At 41.1% G+C, this 23,666-nt stretch overlaps 1 protein-coding gene across 1 annotated transcript in view; it reads right to left on the bottom strand.

Moving 5' to 3' along the window:
- LOC102373839 (inactive N-acetylated-alpha-linked acidic dipeptidase-like protein 2) overlaps window positions 1-23,666 on the bottom strand; it is a 315,106-nt gene that overhangs the window by 262,788 nt on the left and 28,652 nt on the right. The window contains exons 4-6 of the mRNA XM_025212511.1: window positions 20,880-20,972; window positions 15,453-15,658; window positions 13,117-13,236 (exon numbers count right to left, since the gene is read on the bottom strand). Coding sequence (XP_025068296.1) covers window positions 13,117-13,236; window positions 15,453-15,658; window positions 20,880-20,972 — 419 coding nt within the window. The remainder of the gene's footprint in view (window positions 1-13,116; window positions 13,237-15,452; window positions 15,659-20,879; window positions 20,973-23,666) is intronic.

Below are 23,666 nucleotides of genomic sequence, written 5' to 3' on the forward strand. Positions count from 1 at the left end.
AGAAAGAAATAGGCTAAGCTGGGGTGGCTAACCCATTGCATGTGCGCCACAAGTGGCATGACAGCTTCTGTGTGTGGCATGCGGCAGATGGGGGAGAAAATAGAGAAAGAGTTGAACAAGATACAAACACAAAGACAAAAACGGACATGGCAGCTGCAGATCCATTGTCCTCACCACTTATTTGGCATCTCAAACTTGACCTGGCAAAGATTACAAGCAAAAGTGTGAAATCCTTACTTCAGTTTATATTTTGACAAGCAACTTGATGTGTCATACAGATACTTCCACCTGGATTTCTCATATAAGAAGCTAACCATACTTTTGAGAAATATTTAAATATTTTGAATAACAGCATATCAAGGGAAGGACTTATATAACTCCCTGTTTTCAGCTGAACACAGTCAGCATTCTTGGAAGGCTTGAATGCTCAAATCAAGAGACAGACGCATTTTGGTTCAGACTGAAAATCTACTCAACTCTCTAGTGTCTTATAAACTGAACTATCATCTGAGAAATAAGTGGGTAACTCCATTCTTGGTTAAGAAGCATTTTACCACACTCATTTACAAACCAGAAAATGTGCCATGTTGCAAAAATGTTTTGATTTCATGGGCTGTCACCCTATTTGCCCGGTCAGCTGCAAAGTAAGGAAAGTGTAGACATAAGCAAGTTTCTTATGACCTAAATGAAATAATGCATCTTGAATCTTTATTTTATTTTTTAATAGCTTTAAAGCTTGTGACTTAGAGCTGATCTTGCATTTTTATTTTTGTATTTTTAAAATCGGCTTTCCTTTTATTGAGCTTAGATGATTTTTAAAATGTGTGCTTTATATCCACTGCATGTGTGCCATGGCCTATGGCTAAGCAGTTATATTAATAAACCAAATTTTCAGATTAAAGTTCAATGACAGAATAGTGCGAGAATATTTTCAATGAAGCTGCATCTCAGTCATGGTTAAGGGGAGGATTTCAAATTTCCAGAGCTGTCAATCTCACATCTTTCATGAGCAAAAAAAGTTCACTTTTAAACTGCCTACCTGAAAGGCTTTTTATCTTTATGAAAGAGGCAGCTCCAAAGGGAAATACCTAGGAGTAATAAGAGGAAATTTAGGAGTAATAAGAGGAAGAGCAAAGGAATATTTAGACAGAATAGCAGGAAAATCTTCAAACAGTGTATTATATTAGACAGAAAAAGTGTCTCCTAATGGATAAAAATGTTTGCAACGTATAAAATAGCTTATTATGCGTCTTTGTAAGCTAGATTGGACAAAGCATTCCACTTTTTTCCTTCCCTATCTCTAATTCATAAGAAAATATAGAAACCTGTCAGGATTTTTCCATTCTTTCTTTCATCTGGAGTGAACCCTGAATAATTTGACTTCCCATTTTGAAACTCAAACAAATTTATTCCAACAATACCCACATCAACTTGGTTTTGAATAGAACCAATGCCAAGTATTCTTGTGGGAAATCTTTTTAAAAATTTCCCATAAACATATTTGTTTTCCCATTGACAACACATGAATCAAAATGACATTTTCTACTACAATGTTATTCTTTGTTGAAAAGTATTTTCTTATCCAAAAATAATGTAGACCAGGGATGTCTAACTTTTGCATTGCACTGGTACCCTTGCACTCTGCAGGGTCTTAGGGCTTTCCTAAACCCCCTGGCCCTGGGCTCCCTCAGCCCTGTGGGTCATGCCATGCCCCATTGCCTGCAGGGGTGGGGGCAGGAAGCAGAAGCTGAAGCGGGTAGAGAAAGCCCAGATACTTTAGCAGCAGCAACTGGAGAGCAATGGTAGGGAGCAGTGCCCGACAGGGAGTGCAGAGTCCACAGGTTACTCCTCAGGGGCTGCTGTGATTTAGACAAGTACATTCCACAAAACAGCTCTAACTTCAACACTGGTTAATAGTAAGAGTGCAATAAATGTGTGCAAAACCTTGAAAATTTGGGGAGTTAGTCTTATTGATATTCATCAGGTCATCGTGTGAAATCACCTCCGTTCAAGTTCAGACTTCATGTTACAAGATTCTAAGCTTTTGAAGAATAAAGGAACAAAAATGTAATTTAAAATGAGCCAGAATTTCCAACACAGTGGCCATGTCTGCACAGGATGCTGACTGCACAGTAGCCCGTGAGTACTGTGCAGCAGTGTCAAATGGCAGGAAATGTGATGTGACACTACTATGCAGTAGTCACAAGCTACTGTGCAGTCGGCATCACAAAAAAGCTGTTCTTCAGAGCAACTGTGCAATAACTTCACGGTACTAAATGACAACATAATAATGGCTGTGCAGTCAGCGTCTCATGTAGACGTGGCCCGCTGCTTATTACATGATGCTTTCACAAAAATATCTTAAATTCAGTGAAGACCAGCTTAAAATTAAAAGAGCTATAATACAAATAACATCTTGCATTTATAGGCTAAGTACAGACAGTCAAAAAGCCCGAGGCTGAATCAATTCAATTTTTGAAGGTTTCTCTAAGCTGCATAGGTTGAAATGATAATGAAGTGAATGGACTTGATTTTTGAATCCAGAAAGGCAACCAGATGCCTGCAGTGGCCCAGACCAGAAATTGGGGGGTGCCAGAGGATGCCTCGTAGCCTGCTGGCCACTGCCAAGGGCATCCAAATGCAGCTGAGCAGGGCCCATCCCTCACAGCCCAGCACAGCCCCCACAACACCTTCCTGTCCCTGCACAGGGGGGAAACAGTCCCTCCAGCCCAGGTCCTGGCTGGCACAGGGCATCAGCCCATGTGAGGGGTTCCCCTGCCCTGGGCAGGGTCCCCCAAGCTCGGTTAGAGTGGGAATTACCCCGCTCCCACCCCTGAGCACCTTCTAGTGCCAACTTAGCCCACCCCCCCGATGTGGGGGAACAGTCCTGCCAGCCAGTGCCAGGCATCAGCCCACATTGTGGGGATCCTCACACCTCTGTTCCCCTGCCACCCCATCTCCTGTCCTGCTGGGCTGACAGGCACGGCAGGGCCAGGGCTGCAAACAGAGGCTTTGCTGCCTCAGCTCTATGACAGCCCAGGGGCAGGGCTGGACCTACTCAGCTGGAGCAGACAGCGTGGACCAAAGCTAATGTGCCCACCCTGCAAGGGGGGCTTGCAGGGCAGGTGCAAAGTACCCTGGGATGCTGGGGGACTGTGAGTTAACTTGAGTCAGGAGGGAATCTGGGATAGAAGTGGATGCAGTAATCCAGCTGTGGTCTCACCAATGCCGAGTAGAGTAGGAGAATCACTTCTTTGATTGATCCATCACTTGACTGATGCATGCCAGGGTATTGCTGGCCCTGCTGGCTACAGCTTCTCCCTGCCAGCTCATGCTCATATTGTGATTGATTATTACCCCCAGGTCCCTTTCATTTGTAGTGCTGGTCAGGTTGGCGTTGTCAAGCCTGTAGGTGTGCAGGGGACTGTTCATCCCCAGGTGGAGCACTTTACATTTCTCGACATTGAACTTTAACTGGTTCCGGTCCGCCCAACTTGCCAGCCTGTCTAGGTTGGCCTGTATCTGCAGCCTATCTTCAACTGTGACCATACTTCCCCGTAAATTGGTGTCATCCAGGAACTTGGCCAGTGAGCACTTCATCCCCACATCCAAATTACTGATGAAGACGTTGAATAGCACTGGACCAAGCACCGACCCCCGCGGTATTGTTTTAGTTTTAAAACAGTAAAAAGAAATAAAGGGTTAATGGGGGAAAGGAACAAGGGGATGGGGGGTATAAAAATATCAACAGCTGAAAAATCAAAATCTAAAAATTTTTGAAAAAAATGTATTTTTTGTAGAAAAATTCTGAATGTCCATCCTTACCGGTAGAGCCATTGTGACTAAAGAGAGGCAAATGAGCAGACACCTTCATTTGTTAGATACATGGGACTTCCAGAAAGCATGCATGGCATCTGATAATGGGGTCCTCTGTAAAGCCTTCAGAGTGTTTGGCGTTGTTCTGATTCTAACAGGTAATGTCAAAGTGTCTTATCAATAAAATAAAATAGGGGATAGAATTATGGAATAGTATGAATCACAGAATAGTAGCTACTGGCATTTTTTGCAACAAAAGTACACTGCTGTCTCATGTTCAGGTTATGGTCCATTGTGATAAGTGAGTATTGCTTATTAAACCTCAAGACCATAGTTTATATGGCTTCATTTGCCAAAATATGGAAGTAGGATTAAGACTTCAGCCAATTAATGGACTAAAGCAATAGAAGTAGGTATTCTAGCACTTCTAAAGTTCATTCTTAAGAGTGATTCGCTGGTCACAAACTTGATGAATATGATAATACATACTCAACGCTAACAAATCCATTATAAAGCAACTTACACCCCTGATGCAGCAGCTACTCAATATCAGCTTTGTTTAGTATTGTTTTTGTTAAATACCAATGCCAGATGTTTAGGGTATGACAAGTGATACATAAAAACTTGAGGCATGATGAAAAATCTGCAACCTTCTTTTGTCCTACCACCTTCACTTTAAATACAACATACAGTGAGCAATTAAAAAAAAAAAAGGAATATTTTTGTTATATTCCTTCACACAGTCTTAACATTGAAGATCTCCTGCTAAAAATGAGATTTCAGAAATCATGAGGGTAATTCCTATATTAACATATTTATATATGGTACTTTGTGACATGTGAGAAATTAATAAAGGCAAAAAGCATCAATACAGAGTTAAACTGTATGTTTACTATTGAAAAGAAAATTATAGTGCACTGTGCTATCTGTCCACAGGATACCAGGCTACCTGGTGAAGATCCGATCCAAGACTTCCTATGTCATCCTTTCATTTGTACATTTTGCCAACTGCTGAGGCAACACAAATCAAACAAACAACGTGGGAACTGCTCGGGTGCAATCATCATATTTATTTCTCAGTGGACACGTCTACACATGTCCCCCACGGTGCATTTGTCACTGTACCGTCATTTAGTACTTGCTTTAGGAACTACTAAATGACAGTGCAGTAATAGCCATTACTGTGCCATCTTGGCAGTGCACATTTATTTTTAGCAGGTACATCACTGTACCAATGCACTATAGCAAGGTAGTTCATTGCTACAGTGACATAGCATTGGCGTCACAGATTTTGCCCAATATTGCTATGGTGACGTAGTGTCACATGCACACGTGCCCAGTGAAATTTTTAAAAAAGTTCTAAAGCATACTGCATAATTTTGAAACTTTTCCAGAAACACCATTAGCCATGTGGGTGTTTAGCCACTAAAGGAAGCCAGATCCCTCACTTCCAGGGGAATTCCCTGGATGCTTGTATCTCTATGTTTTTAACCAGCTAACAACAACAACAACGTTAAAATTTAAATTGGCTTTGAAACAAACACAAAAAATTAGACTGCATTTTACAAAAAAAAAAAAAAAGGATTTGTCCAAGAGTTGTCACATTTTTAAAGGCATTTGAAGAAATTGTTGCAGAGAATGGACAGGGTGAAGCCACTACTGTCTTGTGGGAAATCTTCATCAATTCAATTAACAATAAAAAAGAAAAAACTGGAACACGGTTCACCACTTAGCTGACAGAAATGAAACCAAAACTTATAGACTGGGCCCAAAAGAGGCAAAAAGCACATTAAAATACAATCCTATGGAACGTTAGTTCTTCTGCTTTGCTATTTACAGAGGAAGACCCAGAATTCCTTTCAAACATGTCCATGAAGAAAGTTGCGTCACAGTTTGACCAATCAAACAGATGTTAATGTTTTTATTTTGAAGAAACGTCATGAAATACGTCATGGAATTTTATCAGTGTTACAAAGACCTTGCAGTCTCCCTTATTCACATCATGACCAGCTGAATCTAATTTCAGCACATCAAGCTACACTAATACAACTGCAGTCTTCAAATTTTGGATAAGTGTGAGCTTTTGCATGTCTGAGACTTGTGTGCAATTATGAAGTGAACAACCTGGAGTGTGTGTTTTTCATACAGCTTTCTTGGGAGGGCTTTGTTTTTATTTGTGGTACTTTTTGTTCTGCTTTGCTTTTGTGTTTTTGCTTTTCCCCAGCTTTACAGGAGACCTTAAAAGGATCTTTTTGTCAGACAAAAAAAGAAAGAAAGAAAGAAAGAAACAGCAGGTTTTCTTTGGTTCAGTAAAAACAAAATAGCAACCTTGGAATCTTATCAACACCGACCTTAATGCCAGCCTTAAAGGAAATTGCCAATTAATTTATCAGTCACAATACTTTGTGTGCGTGAAGTGTTAATTCTAGACACATTCATTAATGGACTTATTTAGGGGACTGAATGCTAGCACCAAACACTCCTCAATTATCAATGACAATCTGCCAGTAAATTGTGATTCATTAGCGCAGCAAGTGAGTAAATGATCACTTTCCTTACAAAACAATAATAGGCAAAAATGTAACTTGGCGGGATCTCCCGTTCATTAATGTGGACAGTAATTAGCATGGTTGTTTAAAAAGAGTTCATGTTACATTTGTCAAGGTTTCAGAACTGTTTGAATTCTTCTTTGGTTAAATAATCCAAATATTTAAATTAGTTTCCTTATTTAATTCAATGCTTCAGTCAGATCCCCATTGCACATTCCTACTGATAGGCACATAAAACCAGTACATACAGATTGTCTGTTTCAGAAAATCATTCCTTCTATAAATCTGCTAACTAAATTAAGATGTGACCTTCACTGTAACAAGCTACTCTTAAAAAAAATACTTAAACATTTTTTTTTGAATGGATGAATTCTTTAATTTTTGTCCTCCACAGAGCACACAGCTTCTGTGTAGTATCCAACTCATCACCTGCCTAGTTTTCACTGTTACAGCAAAACTGTAAAACAATAGTACAATTGCTAAGTGTAAAACAATAGCACAAGATAAATGTTGGCTTCACCTTCCTCCTTGGTTGTTCCTAGGGTTTCACTCCTACCTCCCTCATTGCCACTCCCCAAAACACAATCCTAGAACCTTAATTGGAACTGGTGGGCCCACTGACTAGCATGACCTAGCAGCAATTATCCTGAATGTTAATATATGCCTAGAGTGCCCTGACTGATAACTCCTACCTGGCATTTTATGGGGAGTCATGGGATATGCCCTCCTGTTATATTCTCATCCAGACAATTGAGAACTAGAGCTGGACAAAAGAAGGAAACTCTCCAAGCCCTTGCTCATCTCCTGGATTGAGCAGCTGAAACGAGGCCTTTAGCAGAATAAAAATCTTTGACAAATTTTAAAATAAGCATAGGGACGTGCGGATACATGCAAAAACCAGGGAGAGAGAGAAAGAATGTTATAGATACAGTCAAATCACAAAGTGCCCAACACCTCATCAAAAGGATTTGTTCTTGAGAAAACTGCAAATTAGATTTAGAAGCACTTGTCTACAGCAGCGGTTCTCAATATTTTTGTATTCTCAGCACACCTCAATGCACTTGAGGCACCCCCCTCCATAACTTTTGTGAATTTAGTGCTTCCCTATTTAAAAAATTAATATATACAGTGTTTGCCTCCTTGCTAAGGAACTAGATAGTGGGGGTAGAAGGCTCGACCAGGTATGAATAAGCCTGAGCCTATGCTTATGTGCTCATGTCCTCACACCTCAATTATCTGCTCAAACCTTGTGGCACCCTTCAAAAAAATATGGTGGCACCCTGGTTGAGAATCACCAGTCAATGGCCCATTCTGCCCAGGAAGGAAATAGATGGTTCAATCTATGATATGGGCTTATGAAAACACTAGGGTTGCTCTATATGTTCTAAGCCTGAATCAAATCAGAAATGCTGTATATTGACCTGGGGAGCAGAGAAGGGCCACCATAGTTTTTGGACATTTAGCTCTGATACACTTCTGGAACCTTTCTATAGGCCCACATTAATTCTAGCCAGCATACTTGTGGCATTTCTAAGGCTGCTGCTATGTCTGAGTGCTCCAAGGTAAGCATCATTTAATTCCTCTACCTTTTTTCATAGGACAAAACAAAAATCTGTTTTCTTTTGAGATGCACATCAGTGAGTCTACCTGCCCAAACTAAAAATGGAAGTTAAAACTGAACAGCAAAATAAATGTTTAGAATAAAGCACAAACCAAAACTCCATAAAATGAGGGCCATAACTATTTTCACTCTATACCAGCTCTTCCACATAGGTTTGAATCATCCAGGTAGAAGAAAACAGTCAATCCATTCAGTGATTTAGGCTGGGTGCAAATGTCACACCTATTGCATACTAATTGCCCAGGAAGTATTCTAAAGCTGTAACTGAACAGATGTTCACAGTTCTTAGAGCACTTTAAAAATGGCAGATCATGCTCTACATCAGCCCTCAATGGATGAAGTATTAGACTGAAGTACTTTCTGTTAGAGGGCTTTGTTGAACTTCTGTGCAGACCCCATTGAGGGTTAACTTACAGCGCGACTGCCACTATCCCAGGTAGCACTGCACAGAGCTTTACTCTAGCCTAAGGCAGTGCTTGTTTGCCTTGCCCAAGCACTGTGCCAGCCACACCCCACTGGCTACCACTGACCTGAGTCAGTGACAACCCCTGATCCCAGATCCACTTCCTCCCTCATGCCAGCTGAGAGCTGCAGCCTGGATGGTGGGGGTGGGGGTGAGAAAAGGGGTCTCTTTTCCCACAGATGCCCTGGCCTCATAGCGCATCACTGCCCAGCCAGAAGGGCTGCAGGGGGAAAAGGGTCTGGACTCTGCCCCCACAGAAGCCCTAGCTCCACTGTGCACCATAGCCTACTTGGAAGGGAGGGATCGTTTCCCCCAACCGCATCCAGGAGCTGCAGTGCAGTGCCACTTTTCATTGCACCAGGAGCTCTGGGGGGGGGGGGGGGAGGACGAGGGGGGGGGGGGGGGGGGAGTAGAAAAGAAGTCCCCCTGCTGCAGGAGGCCAGTCCTGCCCCCACCAAGACCCAAATGGGAAGCTGTAGGTGGGGAGGGGGCAACTAGCAGGGAAGTTATTTTTATCTCCCCCTAGCCTCCAGAGTTCCTGAAAAGCAACCCTGCACTATAGCTCCTGCTGGCTCTGTGGGGAGCAGAGCTTGTTTACGTGCCTGGCCATGAGTGATCCTGCCCTACACCCCTCCCCTGCCCCAATCCGCAGAAGATCCAAGCAGGACAGGCACCTCCAGCCCCCACTGCGGCTCCAAGGAGATGCCAATGCCCAGCCTTCCTCCCACCAGCACTCAGCAGATGAGGGCCTCCAGGCATCCCCAGCTCAGCACAGAGGTCCCTTCCAGGCCTGCTTGCCTGCGAGTCTCTGCTTCCCGTCACTGATAGAGCAGCTGGGAGGGGAGAGGGACTGCTCCCCCATGCCAGCCAGCCAATCAGGGATGGCTTGCTCATTCGGTTGCACTCAGAAGTCTCCAGCAGCTTGGGGAGTCTGTGGGGCATTCTGGGAGGTGTGGGAGAGCTCCCCCTACCTGGTGGGATCAGGAAAGCACCCCCCCCCCCCCCCCCCCGCCCCACACCCGCCCAATGGCAAACATCTGTTTGATTCAAATGCAATCTAATGTACAGCACTAGAAGTAAAGTGTGATAGACCGCTTTCACTACAGGCTTTTTGAACGTCTGTACTTAGTCTCAGTGATTCTCCCTGACCCTTGTAGACACTGTATCAAGCATGTGGCCTCTTATCTCAAACAATGTTGGTCAAAAAGTAAAACAAAAATCTGGGGAAATAGAAAGGAGACAAAATGCAGGTGCTGAAAATAAGAATTTCAGGTCAGGAGGAGGGTATTGGTATTTCTGTTTTAGTTATTTGTTGAAGTAAGAGTGTGTGTATGTGTGCGCGTGCAGTCACGTGCACGCATGCGTTAGTAAACTAACAAACTTAGACTATGCTATTAAACCAAGCACCATTCCTGGCCACTGAAAGGTCAGATGTAAAGTGTTTTCTTCCTTGCCAGATACATTACCACAGCTACCATAAAGTGTTCTAACAAGAAAGGGAGGAAGTGACACCACTTGGGCTGTTGTGCTTAAAAGTTCAACTATAAGGATCCAGAGATTTTATCATTGCTTTCAAGAGGTGCTTTCATGGCAGGGACACCTGACACGAGTCCACAAATCATAATTCATAGTTTGCATTTCTATATGACAAAATTAGAGTGACTGTGTATCCCTTCCTTTTAAAATGCGGTTATAAACCATTTCAGTTACTGATTCAGTTGCTTTCCTGCTTCGAAGAAGCCTAGATTCAATGGATTCTGTGTCTAGTAAATTATTAAATATCAACTACAGTGTTTACAATTGTCGTTGTTGCTTCCTGGACTTTTAGCACCTTTTTACAACTACATCTGTTAGCAAAAATGTAATGTGTGTGGACTCACAATTTCTGCAAGAGGCAGCATGCTCCAAAATATCCCAGATTTTACCTCATTTAAATTAATGTACTTTTGAAGTAAGCCTATAAGTAATCTGGCCTTCTCAGCAGCTAATGGAAGAAATATTAATATTCTTCATAAAAGGATCAATCTTTTCTTTCAAGTGAGTAGGATGGAAATGTCTAAGATGCTTGGCATGGCAAATTGAGAGTACCCCTGGGAACAGATGAAAGATCTGTGCCTGGCACTTCTATCATTTCAGATATATTGGACATAAAATAACCGTTCTGGCTAGTTTTTGGAAGCAGTTTTTTACATCATTTTTAAAAAATGTCAAATAAGTATGACATTTGTGTTAATTAAAAAGGTATTACTCCACAATAAAAATACTCCATCCTTCCTTCCTTCCTCCTTTCAGCACTTAGGGAAAAAGTATAAAGTAATGCAGAAACCCAATCTGTTTCTTTTCAGTAGTCTGGGGAGGGGGGTAACAGAGATAAACCTATACATACATTTTATGGATGCTTGTATTGCCTATACCATAAGTAAGCGCATACACTATTCTTCCTCTCTCCTTACACGTGTATATAAAACATACCAAAAAAGTCCTGATATACCTAGGTACTCTAGTTATCTTCAGAGTCTCCATCTTGCTGAACTTCTCTGAAATAACAGTACAGCTCATATCTTTCTGTTACTATTGTCAATGCCAAAAGGCAGCGTCCCCAGACAAAATAAAACCATTTCATTCAAATCTAATGAACATGAGCCACCAATGCGATGCCGTAGCTGGCAGAGCTAATCAAACACTGGCATGCATCTACCGAGGCATCTTGGACAAGGCAGAGGATGCCATCCTCCCACTCTACTCGGCCTTGGTGAGAGTGCAGCTGGAGTACTGCATCCTGTTCTGGGTACTACGCTTCAGGAAGGATACGGAGAAGCTCGAGAGCATCCAAAGGAGGGCCACACGCATGATTAGAGGCCCGAAGAGCAGGTCATACAAGGAGAGGCTGAAAGACTTGAAACTGTTCAGCCTGGAGAAGAAAAGACTCAGAGGGGACTTGGTGGCAGCCTATAAGTATATCAAGGGTGTGCATCATGGCTTGGGGGAACATCTATTCACCAAGTATTCCCCAGGGGAGGACAAGAAATAATGGGCACAAACTGGTTGAAGATGGCTTCAGGCTACACATAAGGAAAAACTTCTTTACAAGTTGAGTGCTGAGGGTTTGGACCAGGCTCCCCCCAGAGGTGGTATAGTCACCCACCCTGGCAATCTTCAAAGTGCATCCTGACACCCTAATCTGTAAAGTCCCCTCCAGCCCCTAACAACTATGAAACTATGAAATCTGCACCTCTTGGTTTACAATTAAATACAGCAGCATTCCCCAAATTTAAAAAAAAAGCAAACAAATAAAAATCACCAGTACTGATGAAGGTAGATTTGAAGGGGACACAGGTAGCAAACTCTGTTTCCATTCATCATACGTGCTTTTGAATTCCAAGAGATACTTGCAATACCTCACAGCATTTTAGCCGATTCCAAGTATACGATTCAAGGATAGGAACACATTCTTGAACAGGAAATGCCATTCGGGATTAAGAGCTTTGGTCCGCTATTCTGTCTCCAGTAAAGGTCAGCACTGAATGCTTTAGAAAAAAGTACCAAAACCCACCATAGGAAAATGAAACTTTGGCAGCATCAATTTTGCTGAATTGCAGATGGAAAAAACAATGAATACACACACACCTATCAAAATCAAAATGTAGAGGATGCATTCAATGTTTAAACTACCATATTTTTTCATATGCAACACACCTTTTTTCCACAAGACAAATGCTGCGAACTTGAGCATAATGGGTACATTATATGCAAGGAAATATGGCACAAGCTGTTTCTGCCACTTACTGGGCAAAAGCAAAAGTAAAGTCTTCATATAAACCACAAGGAGTGAAACAATAAGCAGACTCAGCTCCCTGGCTGCTTCCATTCAGTTATTACAAGGAAAGATGTTTTTTTTCTTCATTCTGCCTTTAAAAACAAGTGATGTATCTTTATTTTGGGATGTACTGTATATGAGAAAAATACAGTATTTACTGCAGCCTAAGTATATTGCACAAGATGTTTCCATTTAATTTCCCATGACGCTGAATTCTGCAACCTTTGAGAGATTATAAAAGGTCACCGGACCCATTTTGTGCTCAGTTTAACCAACACAGCCATGGAATAAACTCCACTGACTCCTAGCTAGTTGCAGTGCTATTAACTGAATGGAGAATTTGACCTACTCACTTCATATGCTGCAGATTATAGAAGCAGTAATGGTTTCTCTGCATGCAACATGTTACATCTGGTAAATTCACAAGTTTAAATGTCATTTGATAAACAGCCCTTAAAGATCATAAGAGGAAGAGAAAAATGTGAATTGCACTAATGAATAGAAAATATGTTACTTTAAAGCTGCCAAGAAATGGAAAATCTGAAGCGTGTACAAAGAAAGCGAGACTTCAGATTATGAAATGGTAAGGACTTTCTCTAAAGTGACTCAAAACATAGAACTGATGCTCTCTGCCCATTATGCACTCTGTACTCAAACATTTAAATCATGGTCAACACGTTTACGTGATAAAAATGGCTACAAAATGTGAACGAGGAGATTATAATGAAGATGTTGTTCATTAGTAACTCAAAATGATCTCTGCCTCAAATTAACTGAAAACAACTGGCATACAAGAAGGAATCGCATTAGCTCACAAGCTTAGTTGAAAAGAAAATCTCATCTTTCTAACCTCTGCTGCCAGCTCCTGAAGAGACGGTGATGCCACAGGGTACAAAGTTGAGTTGCCTCTCACTGGGTTATGGAGACTAACATAAGCAACAACGTTTCTCTGGAGAACATTCTTGAGCTCCTACAGGACAAGCATAGCAACTGTTATTAATATGCATGACTGTAATTAAGGCTTGTTTTCTTATTTAGTTCATCTAAAGAAACAAACCCCACGTTTTTACCCTCCATGATTCCCTAAGTATTACTTAACTTCATTTTCTTATAATGTCATGTTAAGAACTTCAAAGGATATCTTAATTTTAGTTCTCTGTAGCAAAAGTTATAATTCTATTTCACACATCATTTGAACAGAATGCAAACAGGTCCAAGAGGAATTAAAAACGACTCTAGTTGCAAGGGCAAGACTGAAAACATTACATACTGTGAAAAAAACATAAGGGGCTTTTAAACTTGTGCCTGACAGAAAACACACTTCAAAAGTCATCATTATCAAACAGTTAAATGCACTTGAATTTTCAAACCAGGAGCCCAAATTCTGATTTAAATTGCATAATTTCTCTGCTGTTGTCATTTTATTATACTTGAAAACTAGGGAAATGATATGTATGAAACATTACAATTATTTTTCTTAAAATGCATTCACTTTGCTTTCTCAGTAATGAGTTACTCCTTGCATGAAGAGTATTTATATTGAAAAGAAGGGGTGCAACACAATGACATCTGATGTAAAGCTGACTTGAAGTGGAACTAAACACATTTTGATTTCTGTCGGCTCCTTGGATCCTTTTGACTTTTTTTCTCCCCCCTCGTGTTTTTGAAAAATAATCACATTGGAAGGATGAGGCTTTGATGAGCGCTAGCTGCTTTTCACAAATGATACAAAATAATTAACTCTTTATATGTATCTATCATTGTATCTTAGCAGCTATGGACTTCACCAAAGGCTACTCTTTTAAATTGATCAACTGAAATCCATTGAAATCTTATTTAAACTGGGAGGCATGTCTGATGAGTTTTTCCATTGAGCTGATTTACAATTCTGTCGAAGCTAAAAAGGAACTGTGCACGTCAGATTGAATCTAACTTTTAAGCACAAATAGGTGATAACTAAAATCAGCACTAACCATGGAGACAGTGAAATTCATATATGATTAATGGCTTGGATGTATGGAAAATACTATAGCACCCCCTTCCTTCATTATGATCCCTGTGAACTACACTCTCCCTGCATAAAAAATGGAAGCAGGAGGTTCAAAAATGTCAGACCTTAAGAAAAAGAGAAGAAAAAGTCTTTCGGTGATCAACATCCTGGTTTCCCAGGACATTTAAAGCACAGGTTCATAGATTCATAGACGTTAGGGTCGGAAGGGACCAATAGATCATCGAGTCCGACCCCCTGCATAGGCAGGAAAGAGAGCTGGGTCTCGATGACCCCAGCTAGATACCTATCTAACCTCCTCTTGAAGACCCCCAGGGTAGGGGAGAGCACCACCTCCCTTGGGAGCCCGTTCCAGACCCTGGCCACTCTAACTGTGAAGAAGTTCTTCCTAATGTCCAGTATTAGGTGCAAGTCCCATGGCCCTATTTCACCCGACCTGTAGAGGGGCCATGAATTTGGGGATAGCGTGAGCAGGGGTGGGGACCACTTCCAATTACCAGGTATGGACCCTCTTTGGGGACATATGTTGGTGGCAAGACGGTAAGCAATGCCTGCGCTAACCCCTCTGCCATAGCTAGTCTCACTGCTATACATCGCTTTGCCACTGCTACCAGATCCAGATACAGCCTGAGCGGCTCTCACAATCTGGAACCAGTCCAGGGGTGCAGGTGCATTTGAAACCTCTTATTTAAAGGATGCCTTTCTTAATGATAGCTCCAAGCCCCACTCAAGTTTCTTAACAAGTGTCAATGAATAAAAAGTACATGAAAGTCAATTTAGGTGTCTACCACTTCCATGTACAGGCTGGATCACTAACAGAGCTGTTTCTTTGGCTTAACTTTTTAAACATGAGTTATGAGTTCTATTGGTTACAAATTCTAGCCCCGCTGATAGATAATAAGTTTTTAGCTGATAATCAGTGTCTGCCAAAGTGATGACAGCAGAGTATGGATGGATTGTTCTAATTAGCCATAATTAGTCATGAAATGGCTTGGGCATGTATCCAAAACTAGGTGAATCTTCTTGAGTCTAAAAATTAGAATAAGTAATGGTTTTAAACAAAGTTATAACCTCTGCATATCACTCTGCCTTGTGTCTCTGTGTCTTATCCTGTTCGTGCTGACACCAGCTTGTTTATATTATTGCTATATAAGTGTATGCATATGAACATATTTTACCTCTGCCCATTCATATGAGCCAATGTTGCCAAATGACGTTCCTCCCCATGAGCAGAAAACAATGGTTCGGTCAGGCCTCCACCCTTTCTTAACCTTTATCATCAAGGCTTGTATAAAGGCTGTGATGATGGCAGTACTTTGGGCCCATCCATGTCCACTGTAACTGTATAAACTATTGTGGTGGCTACCAACGATGACATATCTGTCTGAAAAATAAAAATAAATTATTATTATTATTTTTTAATTCGGACCTTAACATTTTTAAAATCAAATATAAACACTTTTGGAGTGCAACAGTCTAATAATAAAGGCTGGATTATGTTAATACTTTCGTATGTTAACAATGCATACAGCACAGGTAAGTATTCTCAACAAAAATTTGCATGATCAAGCTAAGCCCTGTGCAAGGCAATACCTAGATCTGTGTTTTCTTTACTTACAGCAATCATAACCGAAGTAAACAGGGGCCAATATAGAAGCCAAGTAAAAATGTGCACATGCTTTAAAGTGCATAGTGTTATTTGTAATTTTACAGCTGCAATAAATAACTTTCATCCTGTGTTCTGACTATCTTAGACAAGCATCTGAAAATACATGAATAAACAGAGACACTGCCCCCCCTGACCCCGAGTCCTAACTTTTGCATCTCCACAGACTTTCTTTATTACAATCACTTCTCATGGCACATCCAGAACTGAGGCTGTCCCATATTTGTGGCAGAGTTTGTCATTGAGTTATCCAATACATCTCCAAGCATGCTTTAATATGCTGTAAAAATAAGATAATAATGCTCAGGCAAACCTTGGTTTACTGTGCAGTGGCAGCAACTAAAATCTTTGGTTGTATAAAAAATGAAGCAAGCGGAGGTTAGGCTCTATTTAAGAAAAAAAAGATAGAGAAATAGTATAGAAACTATTATAATGCCATTAATGATACAACCTCACCTGGAATACTGTGTTGAGTGCTGACCACCCTATCTCAAAAAGGGTACTGGAAAAACAGAAGAACTTGAGAAGCAGGTAACCAGAACAGTTAAAGATCTGGAAAGACTTCCGGGTAAGGAGAGACTGAAAAGACTGGGACTGTAGGTTCAGAGAGGAGATATGACAAAGGTATAACAACAACAATCACGGTACAGAAAAGATGGAGGAGACCTGTTTACTTTGATTATATAAGAACAAGGTGATAATTTATAAACTAATGAAACGCGGCAAATTTCAAACTAAAATAAGAAATCTCAGGTGGTTAATCCATGAAACACTCTGCTAAAATACAATATTGTGGGCAGCATAGGCATAGAATTTGGAAGAGGCTTCAACAATTATAAGGATAATGAAAACATCCATTGTTAAAGAGGATTGGGAAAAATCACTCGCATGTCAAATGTATATAACCTTATGCTTCAGGGCACAGTTTTATCATTGTCCTTTTACGCAGTTTTCTAGGCTCTTTCCTCTAAGCATCCTAACTACTCTTGGAAATAATACATTACTGAATTAGATCAACCACCAGTCTGAGCAGAATGGCAAGTTCTGCGTACCACAGGGTCCAGTGGCAGTTAGGAGTACAAAAGTAAGATAACATCAGACCTGCTGTGTGTTGTCAGCTTATGAAAACAAACTGGAATTTGGGTGTAGGTTAGATCCTCATCCAAGTCTCTTAAACCTGCCAAACAGAGTGGGATTAAGGGTGTTCTTTATTTCAGAATTTCTACAGGGGAAAAACAGTTTTCAGACCATTTCAGAACCCTGAAATAAATCCACCAGGTGTCTGCCGGGCTCTAAAAGATTTCAGGCTCTATCCAATCTGGTTCATCTATTGCTGTTGTCAATGCTGGAGTGTAACTGGATGTTTGCATTATAAATTGTCCACACATTAAATTGCCTATGAAATTAAATGCTGTGCACTCCTCAGGGATCTCTGTTTTGATTACTGCCTACAAACATCTTGAATTGGACATGTACTCTCTGATTATAAAACCCCCTCCATCAAAGTGGGCCTTTAGTGGAGTTCTGTTCAAGGTACTACCCAGGGACATGATTTTAGAAGAGTATAATAATGTGGCACTGGGTTTTACTGAAGGGGCAGCGGCAACATCTCTCTTGACTTAAGTGCTTTTCAATCAAATTGCATTGCTGATTGCCTGTTCAAATACACACACACACACTTACATACATACATCTATATATATACACACACACATAAATGAAAATCTATTTGCAACAGCAGCTGTTTCTTAGATTGTAATTTTATTGTATGTACTGATACAGAGTCATTAACACAAAACTGTATACCCTGTCAGAAAAATGTAAATCTAAGTGTACATAATAATTGAATGTAATGAGAAGTATTGTAATGAGAAATATTCTCAAGAAAGTGCTAAAAGTTGTATCAATCCTCCAGATCCAACAGACATTCGCTGTTGGGTCCCAGGGATTGAGAGATCAAGCTGAAATTTAGGGCAGCTGCGAGTCCCGTAGCCCCACCTCTCCCTCCTCCCAGCTCTGGTGCTGTTTTCAGGATGGGAGCGGAGGGAGAGAGCAGAGGAAGCTTGGTCTGGGGTTAGCCCAGCCAGCTCTGGAGGGTGGGGAGGGTAGACTGGCACTCCCCCACATCTCTTTAGACTTATGGACACACAAGGACCTACCAGAACTACTGAGAGGGTTTGGGCAGCATCAAGGATTGCCCTCCCCTGTCCTATCCACTTGCCCTGTGGAACAAAAGTATAATGGGATCTGGCAACTACTACCTTCAGTCCAAGAAGCTCCAGCTAAAAGAGGGGAGTGGGGACAGCAGCTGATGGCTCTTTTGAAGCTACTCACCTGCCTACACCCCTTCCAAATGAACAGACACACAAGAAAACTGACTACAGAAGCAGCAGATGGGCAGCAGCAGTAGCCTTTTCTGCCAAAAACCTCCTGAAAGTAGGTGAGGAAACAAGACAGAACATAAGGAGAAGGAAAAAAGAGAGGTGCCAAGCAGAAAAGGAAGAACCATCAGAAACTTTGCGGGGAGTGAGGAAATAGGCAAGACAGTCAGGGTGGTTAGTAGAGTAAGGATTAATAACTGGCGGACTGTATATAGTCTTTTTCCTTATTAGTTACACCTCCCCGAAATACAATGACTAGCTATTTAGTGCTTGCTCACTATAAAATCCATACGCATCGCATTCAGAGTTCCACAGTGGTTGCTGACTAACCAATACATTTCTTCCTTATCTTATTCCTTCAGCTTCATGGCAGGATTTCAGATGCTCCATGAGAGCTTTTAAACGCTCTCTATAATGCTTTGCCAACCACAAATTAAAACATATGTCTCCCCATGTAGAAACCCCTAGGAGGGAAAATCCATGCTTGGTGCAATTCTTCGGGTTTCAGTGAACTAAGAGCCGATACATTCTGCTTCCTCTCTTTACTACAGGAGCATAGAGAGAATTGCTGCAGACATAAGCTGAAAAGAACCACGTTAAAATGACAAAGTGCCAAATATGCCATGAAAACTTCAAGTATTGTCACACCCAGCAGGACCTCTGCTACAATACCCACTGGAAAGTACAATGAATCAACTGAAGGCTCAGAGTTAATTTAAAAATAAATGGTATCCATAGAGAATTACACATTTAAATTAGAAGACAGGGCTGGATAGCCTCAGTTCAGCAAGGTATTTAAGAATGGGCCTCACTAAACATCTGAGTAGACACGGTGATCTCAGTGCCGCATGTACATAGAATTAAGGATGTTCCTATAAAACACACAGAATCAGGGTCTTCATAAGGATGCCATTAGCACAAGAAATATTTAGGAGTTTGTTTTTTTTTACTTTACATTTTCGCATACACTATAGTAAATACAGGAGTTAAAGTATTGCCAGATGCATTGCAGGAAGTTCATGTCAAGGAAAAAAATGCCTAGTTTTTTAATCAGTTTTCCTATTCCTGGTTTGCAATTCAGAAAAGCAGGGGAATTCTTCTGAAAAAGCTATTTTGTATTTCACAACTTCAGCTATTTTTTTCAACATAGGTATTTTAAAATACCCCATGGGTAATAAAACTGATAACTTCAAATTCCTGTGCAGCCAAAAAAAATTCCATTTAATCAAATTTAATTTTAAAATGGCATTTTTTAAATCTTTTATAAAAGCAACTTAGTTGTTGAAGCTGTAGTTGTTACTCCACTAACAGAAGTTATAGTATAAGCTCCATCATCCTGTCCACCTCAGTTCCTCGCTACTGACCTGATCTGATCACATCTTGAGAGCGTGAAGTTAAGCTGCCATCTATCTCTTTGCTTAGACTGACAATAGCACTGCTAATCCAGGAAAATGCGATGATGGTTTTGGAGAAGATGCCATCTGTCTGTTTGGAACTGAACTGAGTGGACCACCAAAACTCAGTATGTCAGTAAGCAGACATCACCAACAACAGCTTTTAATAACTACTAAAGAAGCCAGCTTCCAGTCAAAAAATGAAAAAAAACAAAAAAAGAAAGAAAAAACACTTGCAAAGCCCATTCCTTCTGATCATGATGCCAGTGATTTCCCAATGATACCACTTTCTACGACTACGATAATAAAACAGAGTAAATCTTTCCAATTCTGTCATCCCTAGTCCCATTGAACAGACAGATTTCAATGGAAATACTCCTGGTATAAGAAACTGCTTACCATAAATAAGTCTGAAGAACCAGGCCTTAAATTTTACAAGTGACAGCATTTCAAAGCTTTGTACCCCTCTAAAATGTCCATTGCTAGGTTTTTGGCTACTTAGCTAGAGCTCATCCTCTGTCTTGATTCAGTTAGCAATCTGCCCACAGGTGGGATATAGTGCAATGCCCCACTACACATCTGAGTCGCACAAAGTTTGATATTTGCTTCCAATTGCTTCTGTAAAAATAAGTGATCCCATTTAGAATTGGGTACTAATGGGAGAATAAGCATAGACTTCTACCATTCTGACATATGCATCACATCTGCTTCCTATAATACCAGCTCATAGATCATTTAAAAAATAAGACTTAATAATAATCCATATTTAAGAAGACTACAGCCTTTGCTAAATCATAGAGACCTCTTATACAAAGCTCCCAGTCAAACGATGCATTAGTTTCTACAATTAGAAATTCCAAGACATTTGCTGATTATGCTGTAAAACACACGTATTATTATAAGGATAATTACTATTTGTTGTGCAAAAACATGCTCATTTTGTTGGCACTGTCTCCTTTAGCTAAATCTCTGCTTAACTCTACTGGTGAGCCTCTGTATAAACCAAATTGTAATCTCCCTAGAACAAGAATAGTCTTTTCATTAGAAATTATGGCAGAGCTCATCACAATAAGAACTTGATACTTTGCTGGACCTCTTAACATTATAGTGCTACTTTATCAAAAGTGGCAATGATGATAATAGTGATCATAAAGGTTTACTTACCAGGAAGTGCAGATCCCTTTAAATACCCAATAACATTAGAAATGGTCTTGTATGTTGTGACTGTCTGAATATTCAGAGTGATTACAGTCTTTTCTGGTGAGAGAGAAAAGAAAGCAAAAAACATCAGATCTGAGAACAATTTGAAAGCTTATCAAGCCTCCAAATTCTCTACACCCTCAATTACCCTACAAGAAATGAAGGAAAAAGAAGAGGAGGTAGGAGAACATTTTTCCTCTTCCTAAATTACATAAAAGAGGCGTGTCAGACAATAACAACTTCAACCACCTCTTCCCCCATGCTCATTTAACATCATGACCCCAAGTGGTTCCTCAGCAAATGGAGGGAAACATGAAAGTGGTGACTCTAAAAAGATGCACCTCTACTGCTCGAGCTAAGACAGCAGTGCTGCAATGGGCTCATCAACTTCTACACGTGGCCCAGCCACACAGGTAAGAACTGAATACAAGAGGGAGTCTGTGGGTTACACACATTTCTGGGCAAGAGAGCTTGTGCAGTGCCAGTCCCTATACAGGATACCACTGATACCATTCAGAAGCTTGGTGTTATTTTAGACTTGTCAGGAGCTCTCCCACGGTCATATTCCCCAGGCAGAGCCAGGTTATAAAAAGGGTAGTTCAGTCAAAACAGGTTTCAAGAGCCTTCTCAAAAGTTACTGATCCCAAATAAAATACTCTATGGAAAGATCACTTTGTTCTTAATCTCCCAGGCTATTTTTTCCTACTGTTATATTTTTCCCAAACAGCCTCTTTTCTTGCTTCCTGAGATGCATGGGATGTTTCAATGGAGAGTGCACTGCAATTCATAAAATAAAAATAGCCTGTCTCTAGCTTTATTAGAATGCTTTTCATGTTCAGATGAATTTATCCAGTGAGCCAATTTTAAAAGTTAATTAAAAGTAAACCCAGATTTTTCATTCACCTGCTAGATCACAGAAACCGATGGCCTCATTAATGTTAAAAAAGCTAGGCCCTTTCGTTGCTTCTTAAAAAATAAAACCAACAAATAATTACAAGTCTATCTCCCAAAGTTGTATCCAATCCCTTATTTGGGCACTTAATATCATCAGTGAGAATATCATTAGTTCTTAGGCTGAAAACTAAATAAGGACTTAGTTTACCCAGTTTGTCCATCAAAGTTTTCTTTCTAAAAATTCTTGCCCCTTGCACAATGAACTAATGTGAGCTCTAAGACCAGCTATAATTACAACTAGGCTTTATGCATTATCCCCAGGTTATAAATCACAGTCTTTTGAGATATAAAATCATTCTATGTCCAAATGACTCATTTTGTTGAAAAGTATATTCAAGCCAAGGTCGACTTCCCGCTTTTGGTCTAGTCTTGCAGTACTTAAATGTGGTATATTTTATTAGGTCCAATTCAGCAAAGCACATGCTAAAATCTGCTGGAAGACAACTGAATTCACTACTTTCTTTGTTTCTATGTTGAATTAGTTCCATAATTGACACTGGCTACCAAGTTCTGAATTGATAATAAAGCAAGAGAAAATTCTCCTCTGGCAACTGATACATTTTGGAATCAGATATTAAAATGACTAGACATATTGTAGAGTACTCTGGCTTAAAGTGGCTTAGGCTTAAAGGCTTAGTGCACCTGGCAAAAGGGCTCAAGGGGCTTTCTACAGGGTACACAAAAAAAGTAAAATTTAATTTCCTTTAAACAGTTCTGACAACAAATCTTGCTTCCCGATGTTACACATCCAATGAAAGACTTTAAAGGTCTTGACAACTTTATCTCTTTTCCCTTTATTCTCTGAAAAGCCATAAGGAGACTTTAGCTTAATACTGCTTGAAATATACTTTACGTTTTTCTAAGCCATAAAAGCCACTTCAAAATGAAAAGAGTACAAAGGGATGCGTTCATATTGTTAATATTTCTGGTTTGTTTATATTTTTTCAAGTTTTCCTGACCTGAAAGCTACTAATTACCACATACAGGGTGTGGCTTACACATGCATATTAATGCAATGCGATAAACCCCGGTGCTTATTGCCACTATCCACCCCCGCCCCGCTTCTCTTCCTGCAGGTCAGCCTGTCTCCTGCGCTGCCGCCAAGTCCATGGTGCCTGGCCTCAGGGAGGTAAGAGGCTCCTAACCGACTGGGACGTGGAACTGGTGGCACCCCAGCACTCCCACCAGGGGACCTCTCCAGAAAGGTGCCCTGGGGCCAGCCCCCGCCCTGCACTGGCTCTGCACCCCACGCATGCCCCTTATGAGAGTATTCTGGGCACGCTGCGAGGAACTGTTTGTACAAACCAAGGATACACGACCCACTACGCCCTGCTACTGCTGATGGTCATGGTGCCACAGGTGCACCTAGAGCAAAATACTGAGCTTCAGCTTCAATAGTATGGAGGGCAAGCCCCTGCTGCCTCACAACCTCTGCCACCACCCGGAGGGCTACCTGTGGCCTGGGACAGGCTTGGAAATGGGGCAGGGGATGCAGGTTACCTGCAGCCAGCACCCAGCAGCCCACCCACCCCTGAGGAGCAAGCAGGGATAGGGGGCTCAGCTGGTGACTGCCTGTGCCAGGGCCTGACTGGCTGACTTACCATGGTCTCTGGGCACCCATGCACACATGAGCCCTGATCTGAGGCCAGACTGCACAGCCCCCTGGTATTGAGCATGTTAGCTCAGAAATGTTGCAAACTCTTACAAACAACTTCTTTCTCCTGGTTCTGTAGGATCTGCAGCTGTACGCGAGGCAGAGGCACCAGCCGGCAGCCAGGATGTGCCTTCAAGGTCACC

This window comes from Alligator sinensis, unplaced genomic scaffold (assembly GCF_000455745.1).
Source record: "Alligator sinensis unplaced genomic scaffold, ASM45574v1 scaffold1447_3, whole genome shotgun sequence".
NCBI classification, from domain to species: Eukaryota; Metazoa; Chordata; order Crocodylia; family Alligatoridae; genus Alligator; species Alligator sinensis.